At 42.9% G+C, this 20,690-nt stretch overlaps 1 protein-coding gene across 2 annotated transcripts in view; it reads left to right on the top strand.

Moving 5' to 3' along the window:
• LOC111866363 overlaps positions 1–20,690 on the top strand; it is a 270,515-nt gene that overhangs the window by 173,899 nt on the left and 75,926 nt on the right. For both annotated transcript variants that reach the window (XM_023855240.2, XM_023855241.2), the window contains exon 3: positions 13,176–13,281. In XM_023855240.2, coding sequence (XP_023711008.1) covers positions 13,176–13,281 — 106 coding nt within the window. The remainder of the gene's footprint in view (positions 1–13,175; positions 13,282–20,690) is intronic.

Below are 20,690 nucleotides of genomic sequence, written 5' to 3' on the forward strand. Positions count from 1 at the left end.
AGAGAGAGAGAGAGAGAGATTCGCAGCACGGAGGGAAATTTGGAATATGGACAGTGGAGGAAATACAAGAGAGTTATAGAAAGAAATTTGTAGCCTATGCCAAGGAGAGAAAACTGCTATGCAGAAACTGCTGAACAATACCGAAACGAGAAAATGAAGAAAGGACTTATTACGCAGGAAGTGGTTGGTACTAATGAGCAATTAGCACAAAGGAAGGTAACATTTTAAGGATCTACCAAATTTTTTACTTACGATTAAATGTAATTTGGAAAATAGAGTTGGGATGAATAAACGTTTAGTGGAAGAAGAGAAAACGTAAATATTATATAAATAAAATTAAAAATGTGAATGAGGTGCAGGATGATTAGAAAAGAAACTCAGAAACGGATGCACTTTGTAGCGAGGGAAAGTAGCTGTGCCCTGGCGGGAATAGCAGGCTCCTGAGCTACTGCAACTTACCGTTAGTCTTAACACCGCTCTTTTCCAACCCGCCTTTGCTTGTATCGGCGCAGTCGGTATGGTGCTATCCCTGCTACACCTGTTTCTACCTTAGGACAGTGTATGATGGCTACTGGAAGTTGTCCTCACAGATCAAACTAAGGAAGATCGGTATAGGTACGGGAAACTAGCTGGGTCGGTTCGCATGAGTCTCAGGGTAGCGATGCCGAAGAAAGCGTTTTCTGAGAGTTGAGCCAATTGACGTTTATTCACCTGCTAATTCACCACACTGTTAAATTAATGTATTCTTAGCTTTAAGTTACAGCGTTACACTATCGGCTAGCTATGTCCCGGAGAGTGCAAGGGTCACGTCCGTTCAGTTCGGAATATTGTGAAAGTCTCCCCTTTTGTGGAATGGCTTGCACCCCCACGCCGGGAATTCGAAAGATGGTGTTGACATATACATTTTCATCCCATCTTCCGTGGGAAGCTTGAACGAGGCAACTCAATCATACTGGCCCCCATTCACAGGCAATTGTAACAAGCTCTGACCTGTCCGGTTCCCTATACCCGAGCTAAATTTATGACTGATCGTAAATGTCATAACCCCGGACTCCTTGGTCCTGCCAGAATATAGAAATTTTCAACTTAAATACCGCATTGCACGTCCCAGACGATGAAATACGATATTATAGATCACGATACATTTCCAGTAATATCGAAACATAAGACTTTTCAAATTTAAATTACCGAAAATTAATTAGAAATAAATTTCATGGTCATCTATAATCATCAAAATAAATAAGGGCTCAGAATGATCAGCGTCAGTCTGAAGCACGCGGCATACGTTGTTTCGGCACCGATGAGTGGCGTATACGCCGAAACTGGAAGGAATGAAGGAGGACATGGCAGTGACTTACATCAAGACAATTTTCTGGAAATAACTGGCAATTAAAAAATGAAAGTCATTACTTAGGAGAGGGTGAGCCTCAGACAAGATTCCAAAACTGGATCCTAATACCACTCATGATTGACATTGCTCACCTGATTACATCAGCGGTTTCTGACGTTCTGACTCTGTAACGACGCAAGAGCCGAGACGGAGGTGAACCCCCCAGGACGTGCCAATGTACTGCTTGAAGAGGCGGTGATGGATATGATGCAGTAATTGAATGATTAGCAGGAGAAAGCCGCAGGCACTCTGAGAAGAAACCTGCTTAGGCGTTAGTCCGTTGACTGCGAATCACAGCCGGAAGTGAATATTGGTCTCCGTCGAGAGGAACCCCGCCTAAATTATGGCACAGGATCAGTTATTTTAAAAGTGACACGAAAATCGCCCTCTTCTAAATATATTACATTCCACCCCCTCTTTCCTCTCCTCATCATTAAAATCTTGCGTCACAATGTTCGGCCATTAACGGTGGCTTCAGTCTCAGATGAGGCGACAATTAAGTGGTTATCTTCCCGTCGGAGCATGTTCCAAGCTTTATTTATGGAACTTACTACATTGTGGAAGCTGTCGAGAAGGGAACATCTGTGTTCCTTGCCAGGACTCGAACCCTGATTCCTGGATAAACTAGTCACTATACTGAGTTATGTAATATTTATAAGTCCCAAAATTTGTAGGAGTTTTTCATACTCTCGAATCTGCGTATTCTTTGTATTAGGCCGGGTATAAGGAAGGTGAAGCCTTGGAGGCCCATAGGGTAGTGAGACGTGAAGGACCCCACATTTTTTAGACAGTCGGCTCACCCCCAGTACTGCTGGAAGGATTTGATCAATTGAAAAATCCAGTGACCTCATCAGGAATGGAAACTGCGACCTTCCGGCTTGTAGCATAGTGCTTCCACCAACTACGCTACTGAGTGCCCCTCAGACCGAGCGTGTAAAAACATACGTTTGCTCCAATGTTATAGCATTGGATGAAACCAAATTCGTGTATATTTTTGAGAATGTCAGCATCGGAGCGAACAGAATACAATTTATCTCCATATGTATAGGAACGGCAACACTCAGAGTGAACTTCAAGTCGCAAGTGTGTATTGCAGACTTGCAATTTAGTGTCTATGTAAACACGCCAAAAATGCAAGCTAGGACTATCTTGTAGCTGGAATACTTCCCATAATGAAACCCAATAACAAAATGCACTGCTATAGAAATCTCTCTGACGTCAGCACAACAGTCCCAGTAGACCAAAGTTCACAATATCAAAAAATATTACAAATCCCCGTGGAAGCTCTGAGGCACGGTCTTTTGAATGTATTCGAACCGAAGTAAAAAAGAATTTGAACACGTACAGTTCACAGCACGTCACACGTGTGTGGGACAGCGGACGGGAAGGCAAAATGATGAGCGTTGAGTGAGTGAATGGGCGGGTTACTGAAAAGCCTTTCATTTATTTAACGGCGCCCTATCAACTAAGTAGATAGCCCGTGTAGCATCGAATAAGAGCGTGGTTATGAATGACGAAATGCAAAAGAAGCTCTGTTTTAAAGCACCGCCATGAAGTCTGGCAACGGCCACTAAACTCTCTGAAAACTTAAAAACGTTTAGACTGTCTGGGGACAGGCATTCAATTTCGGAACCTTCAGAGCACGACGAAGGGAGGACTGCCGGTCACTACGTCATGGCGTTCATAGCAAGCGAAATGTCGATAGAGCGAACGAAGCAAGTCAGTTTGTGAATTCTCAGAGCGGTGGTTCTGAATACTTCTATCTTCTGCGATATAACGCCGTGTAGTACGTTGAAAGTAACCAGTGTTTCAGAAAAACGTGTCACCTCCATCTTCAGGGTCGAAAAATAGAGCAAGCAAGAAACCAGCGTGCAAGCAGTTGACTTTCACCGCATTCCTTGTCATATTCCAGCAGCTAGCGCTCTTTTGTATGCAGGCCACGAATCTCTGAAATGCAGTAAACCATTCGATTGTTTCAGTGACTGCACGAACAACAAAGCTTATGTAGCGTCAAAAGAAATATATATTTATCACGGTGAGCTTCGAAGTAGGCCTGTTTGAAGATCAGGAAAGGGTGCTCTTGTATCTAATCGTTATGTAACGACGTTTCATAATGTAAAGATAAAGTTGTGCCTATGCTTAATTGAGCACCAAACCATGAAATCGCGTGACTGAGTGGAGGTACAGTTCCAAGCGCTCCAAGCATGCATAACCTCGTCACTAGATGGACGTGAGGGTAAGCTTCATGTTCGTGCCACTTTACTCCCTAAAAGCTACGCAGTAAACACTGGATATAGGAAGCTGGATGAGCCCCAGAGTTGGTCTGGAGGCTGAAGGAAAGAAAAATCTCGGCCCTGCCAGGAATCGAACCTTTATTCCGTCGTCTAGACGTTGTTTACCAAGCCGTTGCCTGGCAATGGACGCCTTGCTCAGACTCCACTATAGACATGCCACAATATGCTGGAAACGGTCGTGGTCTAATTCTGCGCCGTCTTTCGGAAATGGGCTGAAGGAAGGGAGGAAAGCCAGATGCCTTGATAGAGATACTCGGTGTCCCAGCCGAGACTCGAACTGGGTACCTCATAAATACAAGTCACGAGCTCTGTCGCTTGATTCAATTTACCCGGTTCGTCGAGACGTGAAAAAGGTTGAGTAGAAACAAATAGAATAGTAGTCAGAGGGAAGAGAAGCAAAAAGGAATTGAATGAATAAGATGAAACGAAATGAAGAAAGAAAGCGGAGCTAAAAGAAAGGCAGGGATGGGAAAGGTAAGAGTATCAGAGTGAGAAAGAAAGACACGCACATATCAACACGCCGTAGCACAGATCCGGACAGAAGAGCTGCAGAACCAGAATTGGTACGGAATTGAAAATGCAGAGGGCAGAGCAGCGAAGGCGATACAAGACAATTTCTGCAGAATGGACCGACGGGTGAAATAACTAATAACCAACGCGGATACCAGAGAAGAATCCGTTATTAGCTCGGCCGTCGAATGGAAGGAGTTGGTTGCCAACGTCCGAACAGAAAAGCTTCTGGCTAAAGTGAGAGGTGATGAGGGCAAGAGAGAACGGCCACAAATTATATTAATTGTTCTTAACCGAAGAAAAAGTAGTGCAGTCTGGTTATAAGCATTCTTATATAAATACAATTAATAAGCCGATTTTAATTAAATTTGGAATTTGTTGTCCGTATAGGAAGATAGTTGGACGAATTTAATTCTGGCACTGTTTAGTATGAAGGTTGCTGCCTTTTTGGTCTTAGCCCCGAGTAGTCTGCTAGAAAAGTACCAACGCTTTGGACAAACAAGCTGCGTCCATCTGCATGGTTACCGTGAAGATGGAATCAACAGATTCCTCCGAAATATATTTCTCTACCATACCACAACGCACCATGTCTCAGAGACAGTAATCACTTCAGGTTTGTTGATCAGTACAACTGAAATTTTACATGGGATATATATATATATAGACACTCCTTTTCTCAAAACGACCCGTCATACAAAGAAAATATATATGATTAAATTTAGCACTGAAACTTGTATTATGTGCCTAAAACGTCTTTGAGATTGCGTGATCTTAAGATTGTGACGGAGATCGTTTAGAAAGTTAATACATTTTATTTTCAATAAATAATGGGAACCTGCATCACCGTACCGGAATTTTCATCCGTAATGTTACCCATTCAAGGTGTGATACACTCGTATTCAGAGATATTTCTGACAGAAAATTGTCAACATATTTTCGCTTTATTCATATTTTCATGAGAAATTATTGTCACATGTTACAGTGACTAAGACGAGGATTTGGACTGGTAATTGAATTTATTAATAACCTACAGGTTGTAACTACAATTACTTATTACACTGTTGCTGCTTGACACAATGTACCATCACTCCACACTAATCTTTTCAGTCTATCTTCACAGTCTTCACGGGTTTATAACACAGGAACTACAACAGTCTCACTGAGTCACACTCTCCAAATATTATACATAAATGAAGTCTTCCAATCACACGTAAAGTCTTCACAGGCCGACTTCTAGTTCTTCAACTACGAACTTCCCGTGGCTATCTCCTTGTTGGCTTGTTCACGTGTTTCTGCGCTCTTATTCGTTACTTGTAACTAAAAAAACTAAACTCCGTGGTTTTACGCCGCAAGCGAACTATACCGACCGAGCGACCGCCGTTTGTCGGCGAAGTTAGTGCCAAATTTAGCGTATAGAGTGTGTCACGTGGTCAGCGCAATGAATCTCCACGGCCTTTAATCTCGGCTTTCTAGACCGGAGCTGCTGTTTCCTTGAAATAGCTCCTCGATTATCCTCACGAGGCTGAGTGGACCCCGTTCCAGACCCACTACTTCTCAGAAAATCTGGTAGCGCCGGGAATCGAACCCGGACCTCTGGATCTGTAGCCAGGAACTCTGACCACTAGACCACAGAGGCGGTCGTTACTTGTAAGCGCTTTTTCTTATATAGCCGAGGAACGGACATGGACCTACAATAACACATCGCGTGATCGCTAACCAGCCAGCCTACCGGCTAGTCGGTCGGATCTACAGAAAGCATATGTCATGTGATCACTGTCCACCGTTGTGATGTCACCGCAGACACGGGAAACAGCTTCCTCTCTATTTTTGCGTAACTCAGCAACGGACTGTTTACCAAGAATCTCTCTTTGCGGGAACTTGTTTAGCAACAAGTTGCTCAGCAAAGGGTGTGCATGTGATATTATTTTGTGTTTCTAGGCCTAATAAAGGTTTTAACAGTTTGTCACATTCCTTGTATTCTTCTGTGTACAACATTGTGCCTATCCAATCTCTTTCATTTAACGAAGAATTATCTGCTGTAAGTTACGTACCGTGGAATAGCTGAATGGGCCACCATCTTCAAGATATATTGTTTAAAACTACATGATTTAAAACTTTAAAGTATGTTCTTTCATTAGCTAAACATAAATTTTGTCTATCAGCAATAATTTTTCTTTTATTCGCCTTCAAAAAAAGGAAGTTTCTGCGCCCCATTCTGTATTTGGTGAAGTACAAATTATGAAGTGTTTCGTTGTGCGTGTCTGTCTAACCTTTCAGGTGCGCGCCATACCTCAAGCGGTTAGTCGCTGGCTTCCCACCGCGGCGGCCCAGGTTCGATCCCGAGTCTGGTCAAATGGAATTTGTGGTGGACAAAGTGGCGCTGGGGCAGGTTTTCTCCGAGTACTTCGGTTTCCCCTGCCAATCTTCTTTCCACCAATTGCTCCACAATCACCCTCACCTATCATCTGGGGCTGGTACAATAAGCCAGAAGTGGCCGCAGTACAAGGGACTTAGTCCCACCCCACTAGCAATAAAAAAGACCTTTCACGTGTACTGATAAGTAATCTGTATAAAGTCACACAGAAAGTGTTACTTCAAAGCACAAAAACGAGTTAATGAAGTCAGTAACTGGGAGTTTCTTCGGAAACTACAGTCGATGAGCTAGTCTGGAAATCCCCATACTTTTTTGAAACATTCCGTTCAGTATTATGTTCGCGAGAATGTCCCTAGACCTCATTGTGAGTCAGATAGCCCAGCCCACGCCCCCACACTCCACTGGATATCCGTGTGCCACTCGTCAGGCACTGTGAAGCACCGCACACAACTGCACAAAGAGACGTGAGTTCGAATATTTTAACTACTTAACAACCAGCTATGGTGTCTCTCGTTATAAAATGTTCCGTCTCAACAACAAAGCCACCAAGATAACCCTCACACGTGACTCACAATTTATACAGACCCTAGCTCCCTTCTGGAATCCACTCATCTTACGATCTCTGAATTTGCAGTGTTTTTCGTATTTCTCATTTTCTGAGTTCCCACGTAACTCCCCTTCCTGCGAATGAGCATTATGTGCAGCAGCACGTACTAAGCAACTGTACTGTGCCGGGCCTCCGCTTCTTAATTACGGAGTAACGCTCTACACTTCAATTCATGATCACTTTATCCAGGGCTATTAGATTTTATAATGTGAACAGCGTTATGAAACGTTCAAAGATTCATCTGTGTCGGATGCTTGTGTGCGTGCGCGTCCTGGCAATCCAATATACAGGATTACTACAAATGATTCATTCCATTTCAAAACACGATATTGGTCGCCCCGTGCTTCTCCGTTTACACAGACAACCAGTATCCTTAAACTGCCGTTACCACCGCAGAATGCTCTGTTTACATGCCGGTTATTTTCTGTGCTCTGCTGTGAATGCACGCTGCACTGCAATAACAGACGAACATCTCGCATATTCCAACACACAGAAACTCTTTTCCAGCTTCGTCGCCATTTTGTGAGGCACTGCACTCATGCTGCCAACTGGTGTATCACGATGTAAACTTGGCGAGTTTGCGGTTCTTTTTATGTACCAATCATGTTCGTATGTATACTACTTTGGAAAATATAGTGTTTTGAAATGGAATGAATCATTTGTAGTAACCCTATAATGTGGCGTGTTTGCTCTATGCAGAAATCGTTAAGCCACAGAAATCTCCAATCACGGCTGTTACCCAACAGTATATATATATATATATATATATATATATGTATATATAGTATATATACAATATATCTTTCTATTCATTAGTCTGACCAATATATGTACGTACGTGTATCTGTCTGTGCTCGCCGAGACTGCCATCTAACGAACATTATGTCAAGATACGCCGCTCGCTCAGAATCACGCAGCGGGCACAATCAAATGGTTTTTACTCCTACTGCAATATCGCCTATGCATACAACGGCGTTACAGGATGTGACGCAGTTCAGCACTTACTGGCTGTACAAACACCCCGAAAATGAAGAGAGGACAGCCTCTGCTCAGTTCAAAGCTGTATCCATTGCACGTGCAGACTATGCTACAAGCGAGAAGGTCGCGGATTCCATTCCCTATGAGGTCAGTAGATATTTCAATTGCCGTAATCCTTCCAGCCACACTATGACCCTGGGATCGACTCAGCCTCTACGAGAAAACAGTGACATGAATCTTCCTGGGGGCAAAGGGCTGACAACCTCACCGCCATCTGTGAACCGAATGTCTTCACACAACCCCTTCCATAGACTGTTACAGGGATAGCTTCACATTTTTCCCTTACCTCATCCGACTATTTCGCTGTCTCACGTGCTATATACAGCGTTAGGTGTCTGTGATATACACTGTAAACTCCATATTCTTCATTAAAGTTATTATAAAATCGTTATCCATTACCTAACTATCTTTCCTACCTACCTACCTACCTACCTACCTAGCTAACAACATGTTTCTCCATTTATGGAGTTACTTACCTACCTGTCGATTTATACTATATACGAATATATTTCTATTGATCTGTCCGTCTATCCAGACCTCTGGCGCTACATTTAGCCCCTCAGTCATAGGGCATAATTCTGTTGAGAACACTTGCTAACCATACGGAACTAATTCTCACCACTTCTCTGCTACCCGCAACTTGCGTAATAAGTAATTCGTTTTAGTGACCTTTAGCAACGCTCTTTCAACTACACAACTTAAATAGCGTCAGATGGACTATTCATTGTGAATTAACTGGAAAATGTGTGGAAATAAGCGTTTATGACCTAGTTAGGTTACTAAACTAATATTCTCCTGAAAGGGAGAAGGAAAGTCACAAGACTGAGTCAGGACAGATGGATGAGATGGGCAGAATATGTAGCTGGAATAGGGGAGAAGAGGACTGCATATTGGATATTGTTGTGAAAGCAAAAGAAAATAAACCACTGGGAAGTTCAAGACGTAAGTGGGTGAACAATATTAAAACGGATCTTCGAGAGAGAGTGGGGTGATAAGGAATAGATCGATGTGGCTCAGGGTATGGACAGTTAGAGGGCTCTTTTAACACGGTGATAAACCTTCGAATTCCATATAACGCGGGGAATTTCTTGAGTAGGTGCACTGCAGCACTGCAGCTCTACAGCTTGTGATTATTTAATGAACTGTATCAGAATTTGTTAAAATTGACAACGCGAATAGGTGCCCAAACCTCCGCTCAATTTGAAATTACAGAACACATGTTTGCTGAATATGACCAATAATGGCACATGCCTCATCATATACGTTCGATTCTGATTGCAATTCTAGCAATACGCCACAAAACCGACCAGTAATCCGCATATTGTGACGATAATATAATTATCAGTCAATATTTCAATTCAGATGCAGCTCAGCTGATACGCTGCAGACAATGGTGAAATTGTTTTTGGATTTGACTTATTAATTTGTTATTATTTTATATGTTAATAGATTGTTATAATTAAATGTACTAGTATTTTTGTACGTAGTAATTGCTGATATTTTTCTGTTTCGTACTAATGAGGTCTTTCATTTCACGTGCCATGAAACGCGTGCATCATAGAATAATTTGTTGCAGAACAAAATGAACGCTCCCCGCAAATGCGTTTCAATGGTCCTACAGTCTGCATGCCTGTCCGCCTCCGTGACGCCGCCATCTTGACTGAGCGGGTTCGTGCACATCCACATCTTATTCACGTGAGAGCTGCGGAGGAGCCTGTGAAGGCTCTCTTCTGGGATGTGACGCTTTGTAGCCTGATGGATACTTACCATTATATCTTACATTTCTATGACATCCGTCGTCTGATGCACCCTGAATATAGAGGCAGAAGATACCTTTGAACCGTTGAAAGTATCCAGAGGACTACATGGCGATAATTCCTGAAGACAGCAGACTGCTGTTATATCAAACTTTTAATTTCACGAATATAATTTTAAACGAGAAATGATAATGGGGAATTCATTTCTGTCCTTGTCAATATGCATACATTATCTTAGCTGACAAACCTCAAGGAAAGAGACTCCTTGGGAAAGTACGATATAGATTAGAGGTTAGGCTCTGGTGAATACAGTAATAAACACTTAGTCTCCTGTGCTCATGGTTTCAATTCGCTCCTCCAACTTACGACTGACTTGAACGTCGCTACATTAACTTAAAAACTGAAACACTCTCAGATACTCGAACACACTCAATTACGGAAAACATTCCCTTGATTATTCCTGGAATCTCGTTGTATGTATAGCCTCCTCACTGACCACGCAGAGAAAACAGCCTATATTTTTGCAAAGGAATGTTTACCGCAACGTTGCATAGCAGCGAGCGCGGTACGGCTGGTATCGGCGTTCCTTATTGTTGCGCAATAGCCGCGCCCACAGACTTCCACAGACAGAAAGAAAAACAATTTCATGGAAATTTATCCTCTGTGAATCAAGTTTTCAGTGGGACCACCATTATGTCTGGTGACCTCTTCAACTCGAACCGTGATGTTGATTACTCGACGGAACATATCCTCAGTTAGTTCGTTGGAGGCCTGAATGATTAGTGCTCTCAGTTCCATTGTTGTCTGTGGCTTTACTTATTTCCTTACATATGGAGCTGAGCCCGTCTTGAGGAGAAGCCAAATCTGCGGCTACTCAAGAATTTCCCAGCATTTTATGGAACCTGAAGGTTCATTACCGTGTTCACAAGAGACTGGTACCTGCCCTGAGCCAGATCAATCAAATCCATCCCATCCCATCCTATCTCTCTAAGATTTTAACATTGTCCACCCACCTACCCCTTTGTCTTCCCAGTGGTCTCTTTCCTTCTGGCTTTCCCACCAATACCCTATATGCATTCTTCTTCGGAAAAATATCTTCCCCAAAGAAAGTATCCATATGGATTTAAATCAAGTCTATTCGAGGGCCAGTTCTGTCCACATCAGAAACGATCAGGGAATCGGTTTGAAATGACACGCGAATCCAAAATGTCATGCAGAAAGTCCAGAACAACATTCGCTGTGTGCGGCCTGGCTCCATCCTGTATGAACCACTGAGTTGGCAAGAAGATGAGGCACAACAGTACTGCGCAACATGCGTAAATAGCGCTCACTGTTCACTGTGTCTTCAAAGTAAGTTGGCCCTAGCAGGCCATGACTTGAGATGGCGACCCAGACTGTACTTCTCGGTGCATGGTGCACCTTCTCATGAATCACACGTGGATTCTCTGACGCCCAAAATCGTACACCATCCAAGTGGAAGTGTGCCTCGTCAGAAAACCAAACATTGTTGCACGATACCTCATTATTCTGAGCCCATTGAGCCATTCTTTGATGTTTGCTTTAACTGTAAATTTAGGCAACAAACATCTTGCATGAATACAAATTCAAATTACTTTCCAATATTCATTTCACCAATAGTCTGGATATCCCTCGTTGTGCTGCAGGCTTCCTTGTTCATTTACTGGGGTTTCTCTGCAGCGCCACCCTGACAGTGTCAATGTTCTCCGGAGAACGAACAGGTGAAGGCCGGCAACATGTCCTCTCCAGCACTGAACGATCATTATACTGGTAATAAAGTTTGTGAATTGTTTTAAATTAAGGCGGCCATCACGTTTGAAAATGGGCCGAAACCCACCTCTGTGTGACCACAACATTTCTTGTTTCAGTAAAGCACAACACTGTGCATATGCGTTGTTTTACAGGCTGTCTTCCTTTGTCAGACATCTTGTGTAAACTGGCACATGAGCAGGAACAGCGCGACACTAGCGATCTCGGAAAGGGTAAGCACTAATCTTCATGATTACCACGTTACAAAATATCGTTCATTACATGGTTCTCTAATTAATGCTAAATCAATTACTGCATCATTTCGTGCGCCATCCTGCGTTCAGCACCTTATTTGTTTCGACTCTGTCCACAGCTGTTTCGTTTTTAGTAACCGTTCGAGACATGAAGCAATCTCCATGCGACACCGTGCCAGTAAGAGACTAGTGGTGTATATTTTCTCTGGTGGTGTAAGCGTAAGTGAAACGCTGAAAGGTGTGATGCTTGATATATCAGTGAAGTAGAAAGGATTTGGAAGGAAGCGATCCGAGGCACGATCTCGAATTACCTGGAGCGACTGAGGAGGACCTTGCAATCCTCACTCAAGATAGGCGGCCGAACTAGAACTTGTTTTCTTATCTTTAGGATAGAATAAAATACCCTGAATACGGAAGAAGTTCATACCACTTCTTTCCTACGTATTTTAACATACCAGAAGACGGTGATCTTAGCTGATCTTCCATCCGTCAATGAAAAATATGCCTATGTCATAATACACCATATTCTGACAAATATGCGGGTATTTTTTTTAATTCGCATAGTGGGGGGTGGAATGCAGCTGGGTCCACTCGGCACGTCGGTCACTGGTTGGCCTGTTGTAAGTGCCCCGGGTGATTATGATGATGGAATTTGGTGGAATGAAAATTGGTAAGGGAAACCTAAGCACTTGGAGAAAACCTGAGCCTCTTTGTCCACCACAAACCCCACTTGACCAGACCCGGGCTCGAACCCGGGCCGCCGCGGTGGGAAGCCGGCGACTAACCGCTTGAGTATGGTACGGCCTAATATTCGAGTATATCAGAAAGATAACACTGCAGTCACCGACGGGAATATGAGTATGTATTCATAAGACTGTCATTTAAGGGTGAAGCGAAATAATTATTTCATTTCAGCTTATAGGCATTCCGGTAAATTTTCCTTTTGTTAGGAGGCGTTTAATCTACCTTGAAGATGGAGGAAGCAGATTCCTCCGAAAGTTTGTAACTTTCTGCCAGACGACACTGTGTCACGTTCTGTAACGTACTAATCTTTGTGAGCATACATAACAGCGCAGTAACAAATAAAGAATTTTGTTGTTTCAGTACAGTTTACTTTAAGAATAAAGGAAACTTTCGCCAGATCCGTATGTAAGGAAAGTGAGCTACATTTTCTCTTGTTCCAGAAAGACGAGTTGGAAGTGGAGCTGCTTAAGCTGAAGCATTATGGGAATGAAGACAAGGCAGACCCCGCTGGAGCATCGTCCTCCTCCCTCAGCGGCACCTCAAGGGGTAAGACTTGATCAGTTACAACAGGCAATTTGTCTATTATCTACAGACCACAGTTCTGAACTCCAGAAGAATGAATCGTGTCCTGCGGCCCCACTAAGTGATCAATATTACTTTCTCTTTCTCCGTTCCTCCCGTTCCGACCCCAAGGACTTTCTTACTTCTCGGAATTAATATGGATATTGATTCCTTCGCTTTCAAACAATAGAGCCTCATGTTATACATATAGGCACAATCACACACAGCGTTATATAATTACATATGAGTCTTAACACTGTCAGGTACAGGATTTGACTTCGCTAGTCGTCATGAGGCTACTGCTGTTAGGGCCATGCGTATTATTTGTAGATTTCTCTATGGAAACAAGTGTGAAAAGTTGTAAAATTATTATAAAAATATAGAATTTCCCGTTGAAATCACCGGTCAGTTGAACTACTTGTTATACACTATCTGAATCCAGAGAAATCCACTCCCAATTATAAGAAATACAAGTACAACTTTAAAAGGAATTATTTGCGATTACAAATTTTAGCATAAATGACTCTGGGATTTACGTGTATGTACATTTGGGCTATATAATCTTTATTCCTCAAAGCCAACTTATGGACGTTCCATCATTAATGAAAGAATTGTCAGGACACAGTTTACCTGTAATTAATTATTCTCATTGTATTAAAGAAGATTTCCCCCCCCCCCAGGAAATCGTTATGTTGAAGTTCCTATTGACATGAAAATTAAAATAATTGTGGATTCCATTCTGTATAGAAGTTCTGCGAAGATACATTTCCTAGCGGGTTGTAATACTAAGGTTAAAAATGGCATCAGATGTACAGGTTGCAATATGTGGTTTTATGGGAATCTTATCGTTCCACCCTCCGCAAACACTTGTGCTATTGAAACTGACCAGTTTCATGGGCATCCTGAACTCTGTGAGATTAATGTGCAGTACATCTCTGCACTGCAACCGAACTGCATTGGGCTCCCTCTAGGGCTTTGCAACTGCTGTTACTGGCATGTCATCCTCCCGGAATTTTCTCTCTATTGTTGGGGCAACCTCAGCCCTCGGCGTTAGCTGAGCAGTGTCGGAAATATCTAGATCATACGAGAGGCGCGCGCAGGCCAGTCGACCAGTGATTGAGGCTAGCTCTTTCTAAGGGACCCAACAGAATAGGTGTTTTCCCTCACCTGAGGACGGAAACAGATCCAGTTTCCGAAACGTCGTGTTGTTCTTACTTATCTTAAAACCAGGACGATGGATAAAGGCCGAAAACCCAATATCTCTGTGTGTTATACACCATCCTCAGAGTCCTATAGTAACTACTATATTGTGGTGTTCATTGAGATGTGGACTCAAGTAGCCGTAGAGATGTATACCAGATTTCCACTTTGATTAATATGCATGTTTCAAATTGGAGTTTACGATATGATTGTAGCTCAGTGCTCTACGTGTAAGCTCTTCGTTTTGGAAAGGAGAGGAATGCTCCAAATCAATATTTAATACGTACTAAACACACTTAACATCCACAACATAACATAATCAGTATTCGCACAGTAGATATGATGCACTGAAGCATAGGAGTGCTCATTCGTTCGTGACCTACAGAGTAACTTAATGTTCATGGAACATATTAACACTCGACAATTCTTTGCTGTGGTGACTCAGATCTGCGACATTTCAGAACTCCCATTCACCGTTAGTAAGTTTCTTATACTGTGTGTGTGCACTCACAGAGGCACACACACACACATACACACACACATTGTATTAGAAATATGCGAAAACTCAGAGGACGAACTCCACGCACCAAGAAAAGAAAATTAATTTATATAAATTTGTGTCCGCAGTCGCTTACTTTCCGAGTTAGAGTACTGAAGGATGCATTTACAAGTGCTCAGAATGTCCTCCACACAAGTTTGAGCAAGTGTTATCGTAGTCTGTTGATCCCGTTCAAAGATTGTGGGATTTTTGCGGATAGTCTGGCAGGCGTTCACAGTGTTCTGGCGAATTGGTTTTCGTTGTGAAAAAAAAAAGCTGAATGCACAAGTGGTTTAAGTTCCCCCACAGGTAGATATCCAAATGAGGTTAGCACAAGGGCCATGCAGGAGGCCCTTCTGCATCTATCTATCGGCCATAAAAGGTGATATTGAGGATCTATCCAACAACACGGCTGAAACATGCTTGTGTACCATCATGCAGGAGTACATGAATTCTATGGCAGCCAATGGTACATCTTCTACTAGACTGGGCAGTCGGCAGTAGTCGCCTGTATGCCTACATGATAAAACGTAAGGGCCTGCCGGACATTCGCCAACAACACCTGCCCGTGCATTAATGCTGAACTGTCTTTTGTGTCCGAATTGGATAATATCATGAGGATTGTGAAAACTTGCCAGAACTTGTCTCGCCAGAAAGAGCGCTGACGAAAGAAAAGGGAGGCTCAGGCTGCACATTGTTCAGCAAAGCATCAGCACAGATTCGCTTGTGTTGGAAATCTGCAGGCTTGAGGCCCCACACTATCATTTCTATTTCTGTCGCAATCTCTCCACGTGCTGACACCTGTTTTCTCTTCACCATGGTCCAGGACGGGCTTCTCAACGTCAGGTGTCTGCGCGGATCTCTCTGTTGTCCAGTTGGCAGCAAAAGGCTGAGATGTTCCTGTCCTTCTTAGTCGACGATCAATAGCAGCGATTGTTAAATCACGTCGGTGAGAAAATCTGTTCCTCCTGGCTGAGACGCCCATCCCCCGAACATTGCCGTTTGTCCAATGTTCCGCCTCCAGAATTACTCGACGGATATCCGGATAATTCAGTCCTTGGAGTTTACACTAAAACTTTCTGCGTGAATTTAATTTTAATTCATATCATTCTGAACTCCTACTTTCCACCAATTCAGATCGAATCGCTGTATTTTCTTCAAAATAATGTATTGTTGGAAAAAGTATAATATTATCACGTGTAGGGTGGTACAAGTGACAAATGATGGGTTCTGGTTCGGATGAGAGGATTTATTGGCATACTCCAAGTGTTACACATGAATGAAGCCTTCTGTTCACTATAATTCTTCACAATCTGACGAACCTTCCGTGGCTATCTTCTACCGAGAACTCGGAACTCAGATCTCAGAACTGGATCGTGGCGCCCTTTGTTTTTAAGATAACTTCTTTGCACGAACCCGACGGAAAACACAACCTCTATTGTTGAAACATTTTTACCGAAGCATTGCAGACCCCATAGAAAGCTGTCTCTCTATTTTTTAGGTTTGTCTATGGATCCGTTGCTTAGCAACGATCTGGCCAACCCCGTTACAATAGCTTATTCCATGAAATAGAATTTTTGTAACATATTTCTATGCCATTTAATACCTGTTTTTCACCATATATGGCCAGTGTGATTGCGCTAAAGGGAAACATTGGGCTGGATATGTAGAATGCATGGAGAACATGATAAATGCTTTCAAAATTTGAATCGGTATGCCTGAAGGGAAGAGATCACTTGGGAGATATAGCTGTGGATGGGGGTATAATATTAAAATTCATCCTAAGGCCGTGGGCTATGGCAAAGATTGGGTCCAGCTGCAGGCGCTTCTGAGCGAAGGAAGGTACCGTTTATCTGCATATGGGATGCGAAATTGTCCGACCGACATCTAATAGAGAAACTTTCCCAGTGAAGTAGCTAAGAGCCTTACACTAAGAATTGAGTGGTTTGGTCTGTGCGGTTCCATCTTAAATCTCCATTTATGTCAGATGGAAGAAATTTAACATTTTCCTGTTTCGAAAATAGCTCACGGGTAGATCATGATACATTTTTTTTATAAACTTTCCGTGCGGTCTATATTTAACGAAAAAGAAGGGGACATACCGCATGACGGGGAAGTTGCTGTCAGGGACCTACTTGAAAGATCAGCATTCTGTATGCGGCAACACGCATGAAATTTGGGGCTTTATTTTAAAAGTTTTTCAGGGTCTGGGCTGCATCAGCTGAGTGCGGAGGGCAAAGTACGATCCGATTTGCATTCAATTTATTTCGTACCGTCAGAAAACTAAGAACTTATCGCAGACTTCTCGCTGGAGTCCGTCGAAGTGAATAAAATAGACGGGAAGCAGAATGATTAAAATCAGGAGGGAGTAAACGCGAGAAAAATACGAGTATGTGCAACAGAAGGAGGATAGAAAAAATTGGTAGCTATATGTCACTATCTCCAGAGTGTAATAGGTTCTGTCAGATATATAGAAATCCTATAAATATTATCGTCTACTTTATGTCTCAATAAAATTGTGCTCTTTCAAGAAAAATAAAGTGTCCTAAGCATCCAGTTACGTTTCTCGAAAGAGTTCAACTCTAAATCCATTGCTTCCGCTAGTCGTCTTTGTAGGATAGAAGTTCCGGACTATTATCATAGTCCTGTTTGAATATTTCCTGCAGCTGACATTTTATTCTTTTCCAATTCCATACAGAAATATATCCATAAGAGTTTCTTACTGCTCGCAGATATTCAGAAAACGCGGTCATACCCTGTATCCGGCCAAGTGCTGTGTCGGAGAGGAAGTCCCAAACTCAAACACCGAGAAAGTGATAATATGCTGCGTTGTCAGGGCTACTGCACATGTCACTGGAGGGTGACAGGTGAGTTGGACCAGTGATGAAAAACTATCGTTACCAAGTGGAAGCCAACGAAATTTGGAGGAAAGCCATCTACAGAGTCACTTTGTCCATCACAATACTCACGTGAAGTCATGCGGGATTGAATCTAAGTCTCCGCCATAAGAAGTCAGCGTCTAGCACCACACAGAGCAACAGGGCTCTATGCGTAGTGCAGTTAATATTGTTCCCACTCAGAAGTTCGCTTATCAGCTCTTCTAATATTCTTCATGAGAAAAACTTCAGATGTTCGATATTCGTCATTAGCATGATCACGAGATCGTGAAAATCAGCTTGTAATTCTGTTCGTGGAGGGGGGTGGGTTGGGGGGGAGTAAGACCCACGCACAGCTGACACTGCTATTACATGCCTGGCTGAGATGTGTCACCATATACATCCCACAGCCCAAGGTGCATCCGTTCATCTGTTTTCGTCATTATGCCGTCACGCTAATGCAGGATTGTGGCGCTTTCGCTACGTGTGGTTCACCCGCAATTGCTCTCGAAGAAAGTTTATTGATCACAAATTGTGTTCTTTGTTTTTCTCGGCATATTGTATCTAAACTACTTGGCTCTGATAAATATTTTGCGAGTTACGAGTGAATTAAAATTTTGATGAGTAAGCATGTTTCTATGCGGAATGTCCGTTACTCAACTCAAACCTGAAAAGGCCGACAAATTTCAGTTTAATTCCTCAATATCAGATTTCATTAAAATCGGTTCACCTGTTTTCGACTTGTAGCGACTATAATAGGCGCAGATGAGAACACCCATAAACCTCGCTTTATTTGGAAACCTATAGAGTAGTTACGAGTCATGCCGAGATGTGGTGTTCGGGCTGCTTGTTTGATTGATTTGTCTCTGTGCATGGCCATTCAGTTGATGACATGTTGACTGTGTAGCTGACTGACTTGCCACTTACTATTGACGTTGCTTAACACTGGATATGCAGGCTGTAATTAGTGTAGGAAGAGCCACGTGTCGCGTGTTTTAGACGAGACCTGATTGTCAGAATACACGAACCTGCTTCACTTGTAGAAAATCTCTGGTCTCTAGCTTTAATAGATAGCTAAACTCTGTTGTCGCTTTCGTCCTTAAGGAACTTTTGGTAGTTCAAGTAGTCAGTAGATAATTCACTTTTATGGAACCCGAATCTAGACAGTTGGCTCACAGATGGCGGTAAGGTTGTCGCCTTACGCGCCGGCCGCACTTTACTCCCCAGGAAAATTATTTAATTAATTTCTGGTACTCATTTCTGTTAGACGCTGAGTGGAACCCCAGGGCCTAGTGCGGCTGGAAGGATCAGGTGAACTGAAAAAATCCAATGACCTCATCGGGACTTGAACCCGCGACCTTCCGGCTTGTAGCATCTTCGATCATTATGTTAAAAGTCATGTAATAATTTAAAAAATACAGCCTCTTCTAAACAAGAAAAAATTATGAAGAAAGCAGTGTTCTGGGATGTGCCTCCGTGCAGATGTGGTGTTAACCGACGTTTCGGAGGAACGTATCGCCTCCATCTTCAGGGTAGAAGCAAAAAAAAAGAAAATCCGCTAGCGAAGAGACAGCGAGAACAGGTGCAAGCAGACTAATGTTGGAAATAAACTCAGCTATATGAGAGCATTGAGGGGGGGGGGACAAGTCTACATGAGAAAACAGTGGTGTGGTTGAGGGGAAGGGTCTGGGACAGGAGCAAGGTTAGGGCAAGTATAGGGTATTGTGTCGGGGGAGAGAGGCAGGATTAATGGGAGGGCATTAATATGAACAGAGAGTGGGGGTGGGGTTGTCCAGGCAAGTCATGGAAGCCTCTCATCTGTTTCCTAACCCCCCCTCCCCTCCTTCCGGCACATGACGCCAGATCCACAGGCCACACAGTCCATGACCGACTCACGTAGCCCCTCCCCTGCTCAAGGGTCAATGCCCTCCCATTAACCTTGTCTTTCTCCCCCGACACCAAACCCTATACCTGCGCTAACCTTGCTCCTGTCCCAGACCCACTTAGACTTGTCCCCCCTTCCTTCAGTGCTCTCATATAGCTGAGTATTTCCAACATTAGTCTGCTTGCACCTGTTCTCACTGTCTCTTCACTAGCGGATTTTCTTACTTTTCCTTCTACCCTGGAGATGGAGGCGATACGTTCCTCCGAAACATCGGTTAACAGCACATCTACACGGTGCCACATCCCAGAAGACTGCTTTCTTCATAGTCACTGCCGTGGGAACCTCAAACCTTACAAGAAGAAATTAATTCAGAGGGTTATTATCTATATTGTCTCAGTCACTTACTTAGCTAATTGTAGAGCAGCGAACTGACTCAGATGTATTGCTTAAAAATATCGAAAAGCTGCATTTAGCAAGAAGAAGAATCTTTTTACCAGCAAATTGGAGTTAAATTTGAGGAAGAAACTAGTGAAATGCTGCATTTGGAGCATAGTTCTGTATGGGGCTGAAACATGGACACTTAGGGCAATAGATCAGAAACATCTGGAAAGTTGGAGAAGGATGGAGAAGATCAGTTGGACCGATTATGTGAGAAATGAAGAAGTGTTATTTAGAGTCAGTGAGCAGAGGAATATCCTACATGAAATAAGAAAACGGAAGGCTAATTGGATTGGTCATGTTTTACGCAGAAACTGCCTTCTAAAAGAAGTTATTGAAGGAAAGATAGAGGGGCAGATAGAAGTGACAAGAAGATGTAAGAAGATGCTGGATGACCTTGGGGACAGAAGAGGGTACTGTCATTTGAAGGAGAAAGCTCTAGATCGCATTAAGTGGA

The sequence above is a fragment of the Cryptotermes secundus genome, unplaced genomic scaffold, assembly GCF_002891405.2.
Source record: "Cryptotermes secundus unplaced genomic scaffold, Csec_1.0 scaffold497, whole genome shotgun sequence".
NCBI classification, from domain to species: Eukaryota; Metazoa; Arthropoda; class Insecta; order Blattodea; family Kalotermitidae; genus Cryptotermes; species Cryptotermes secundus.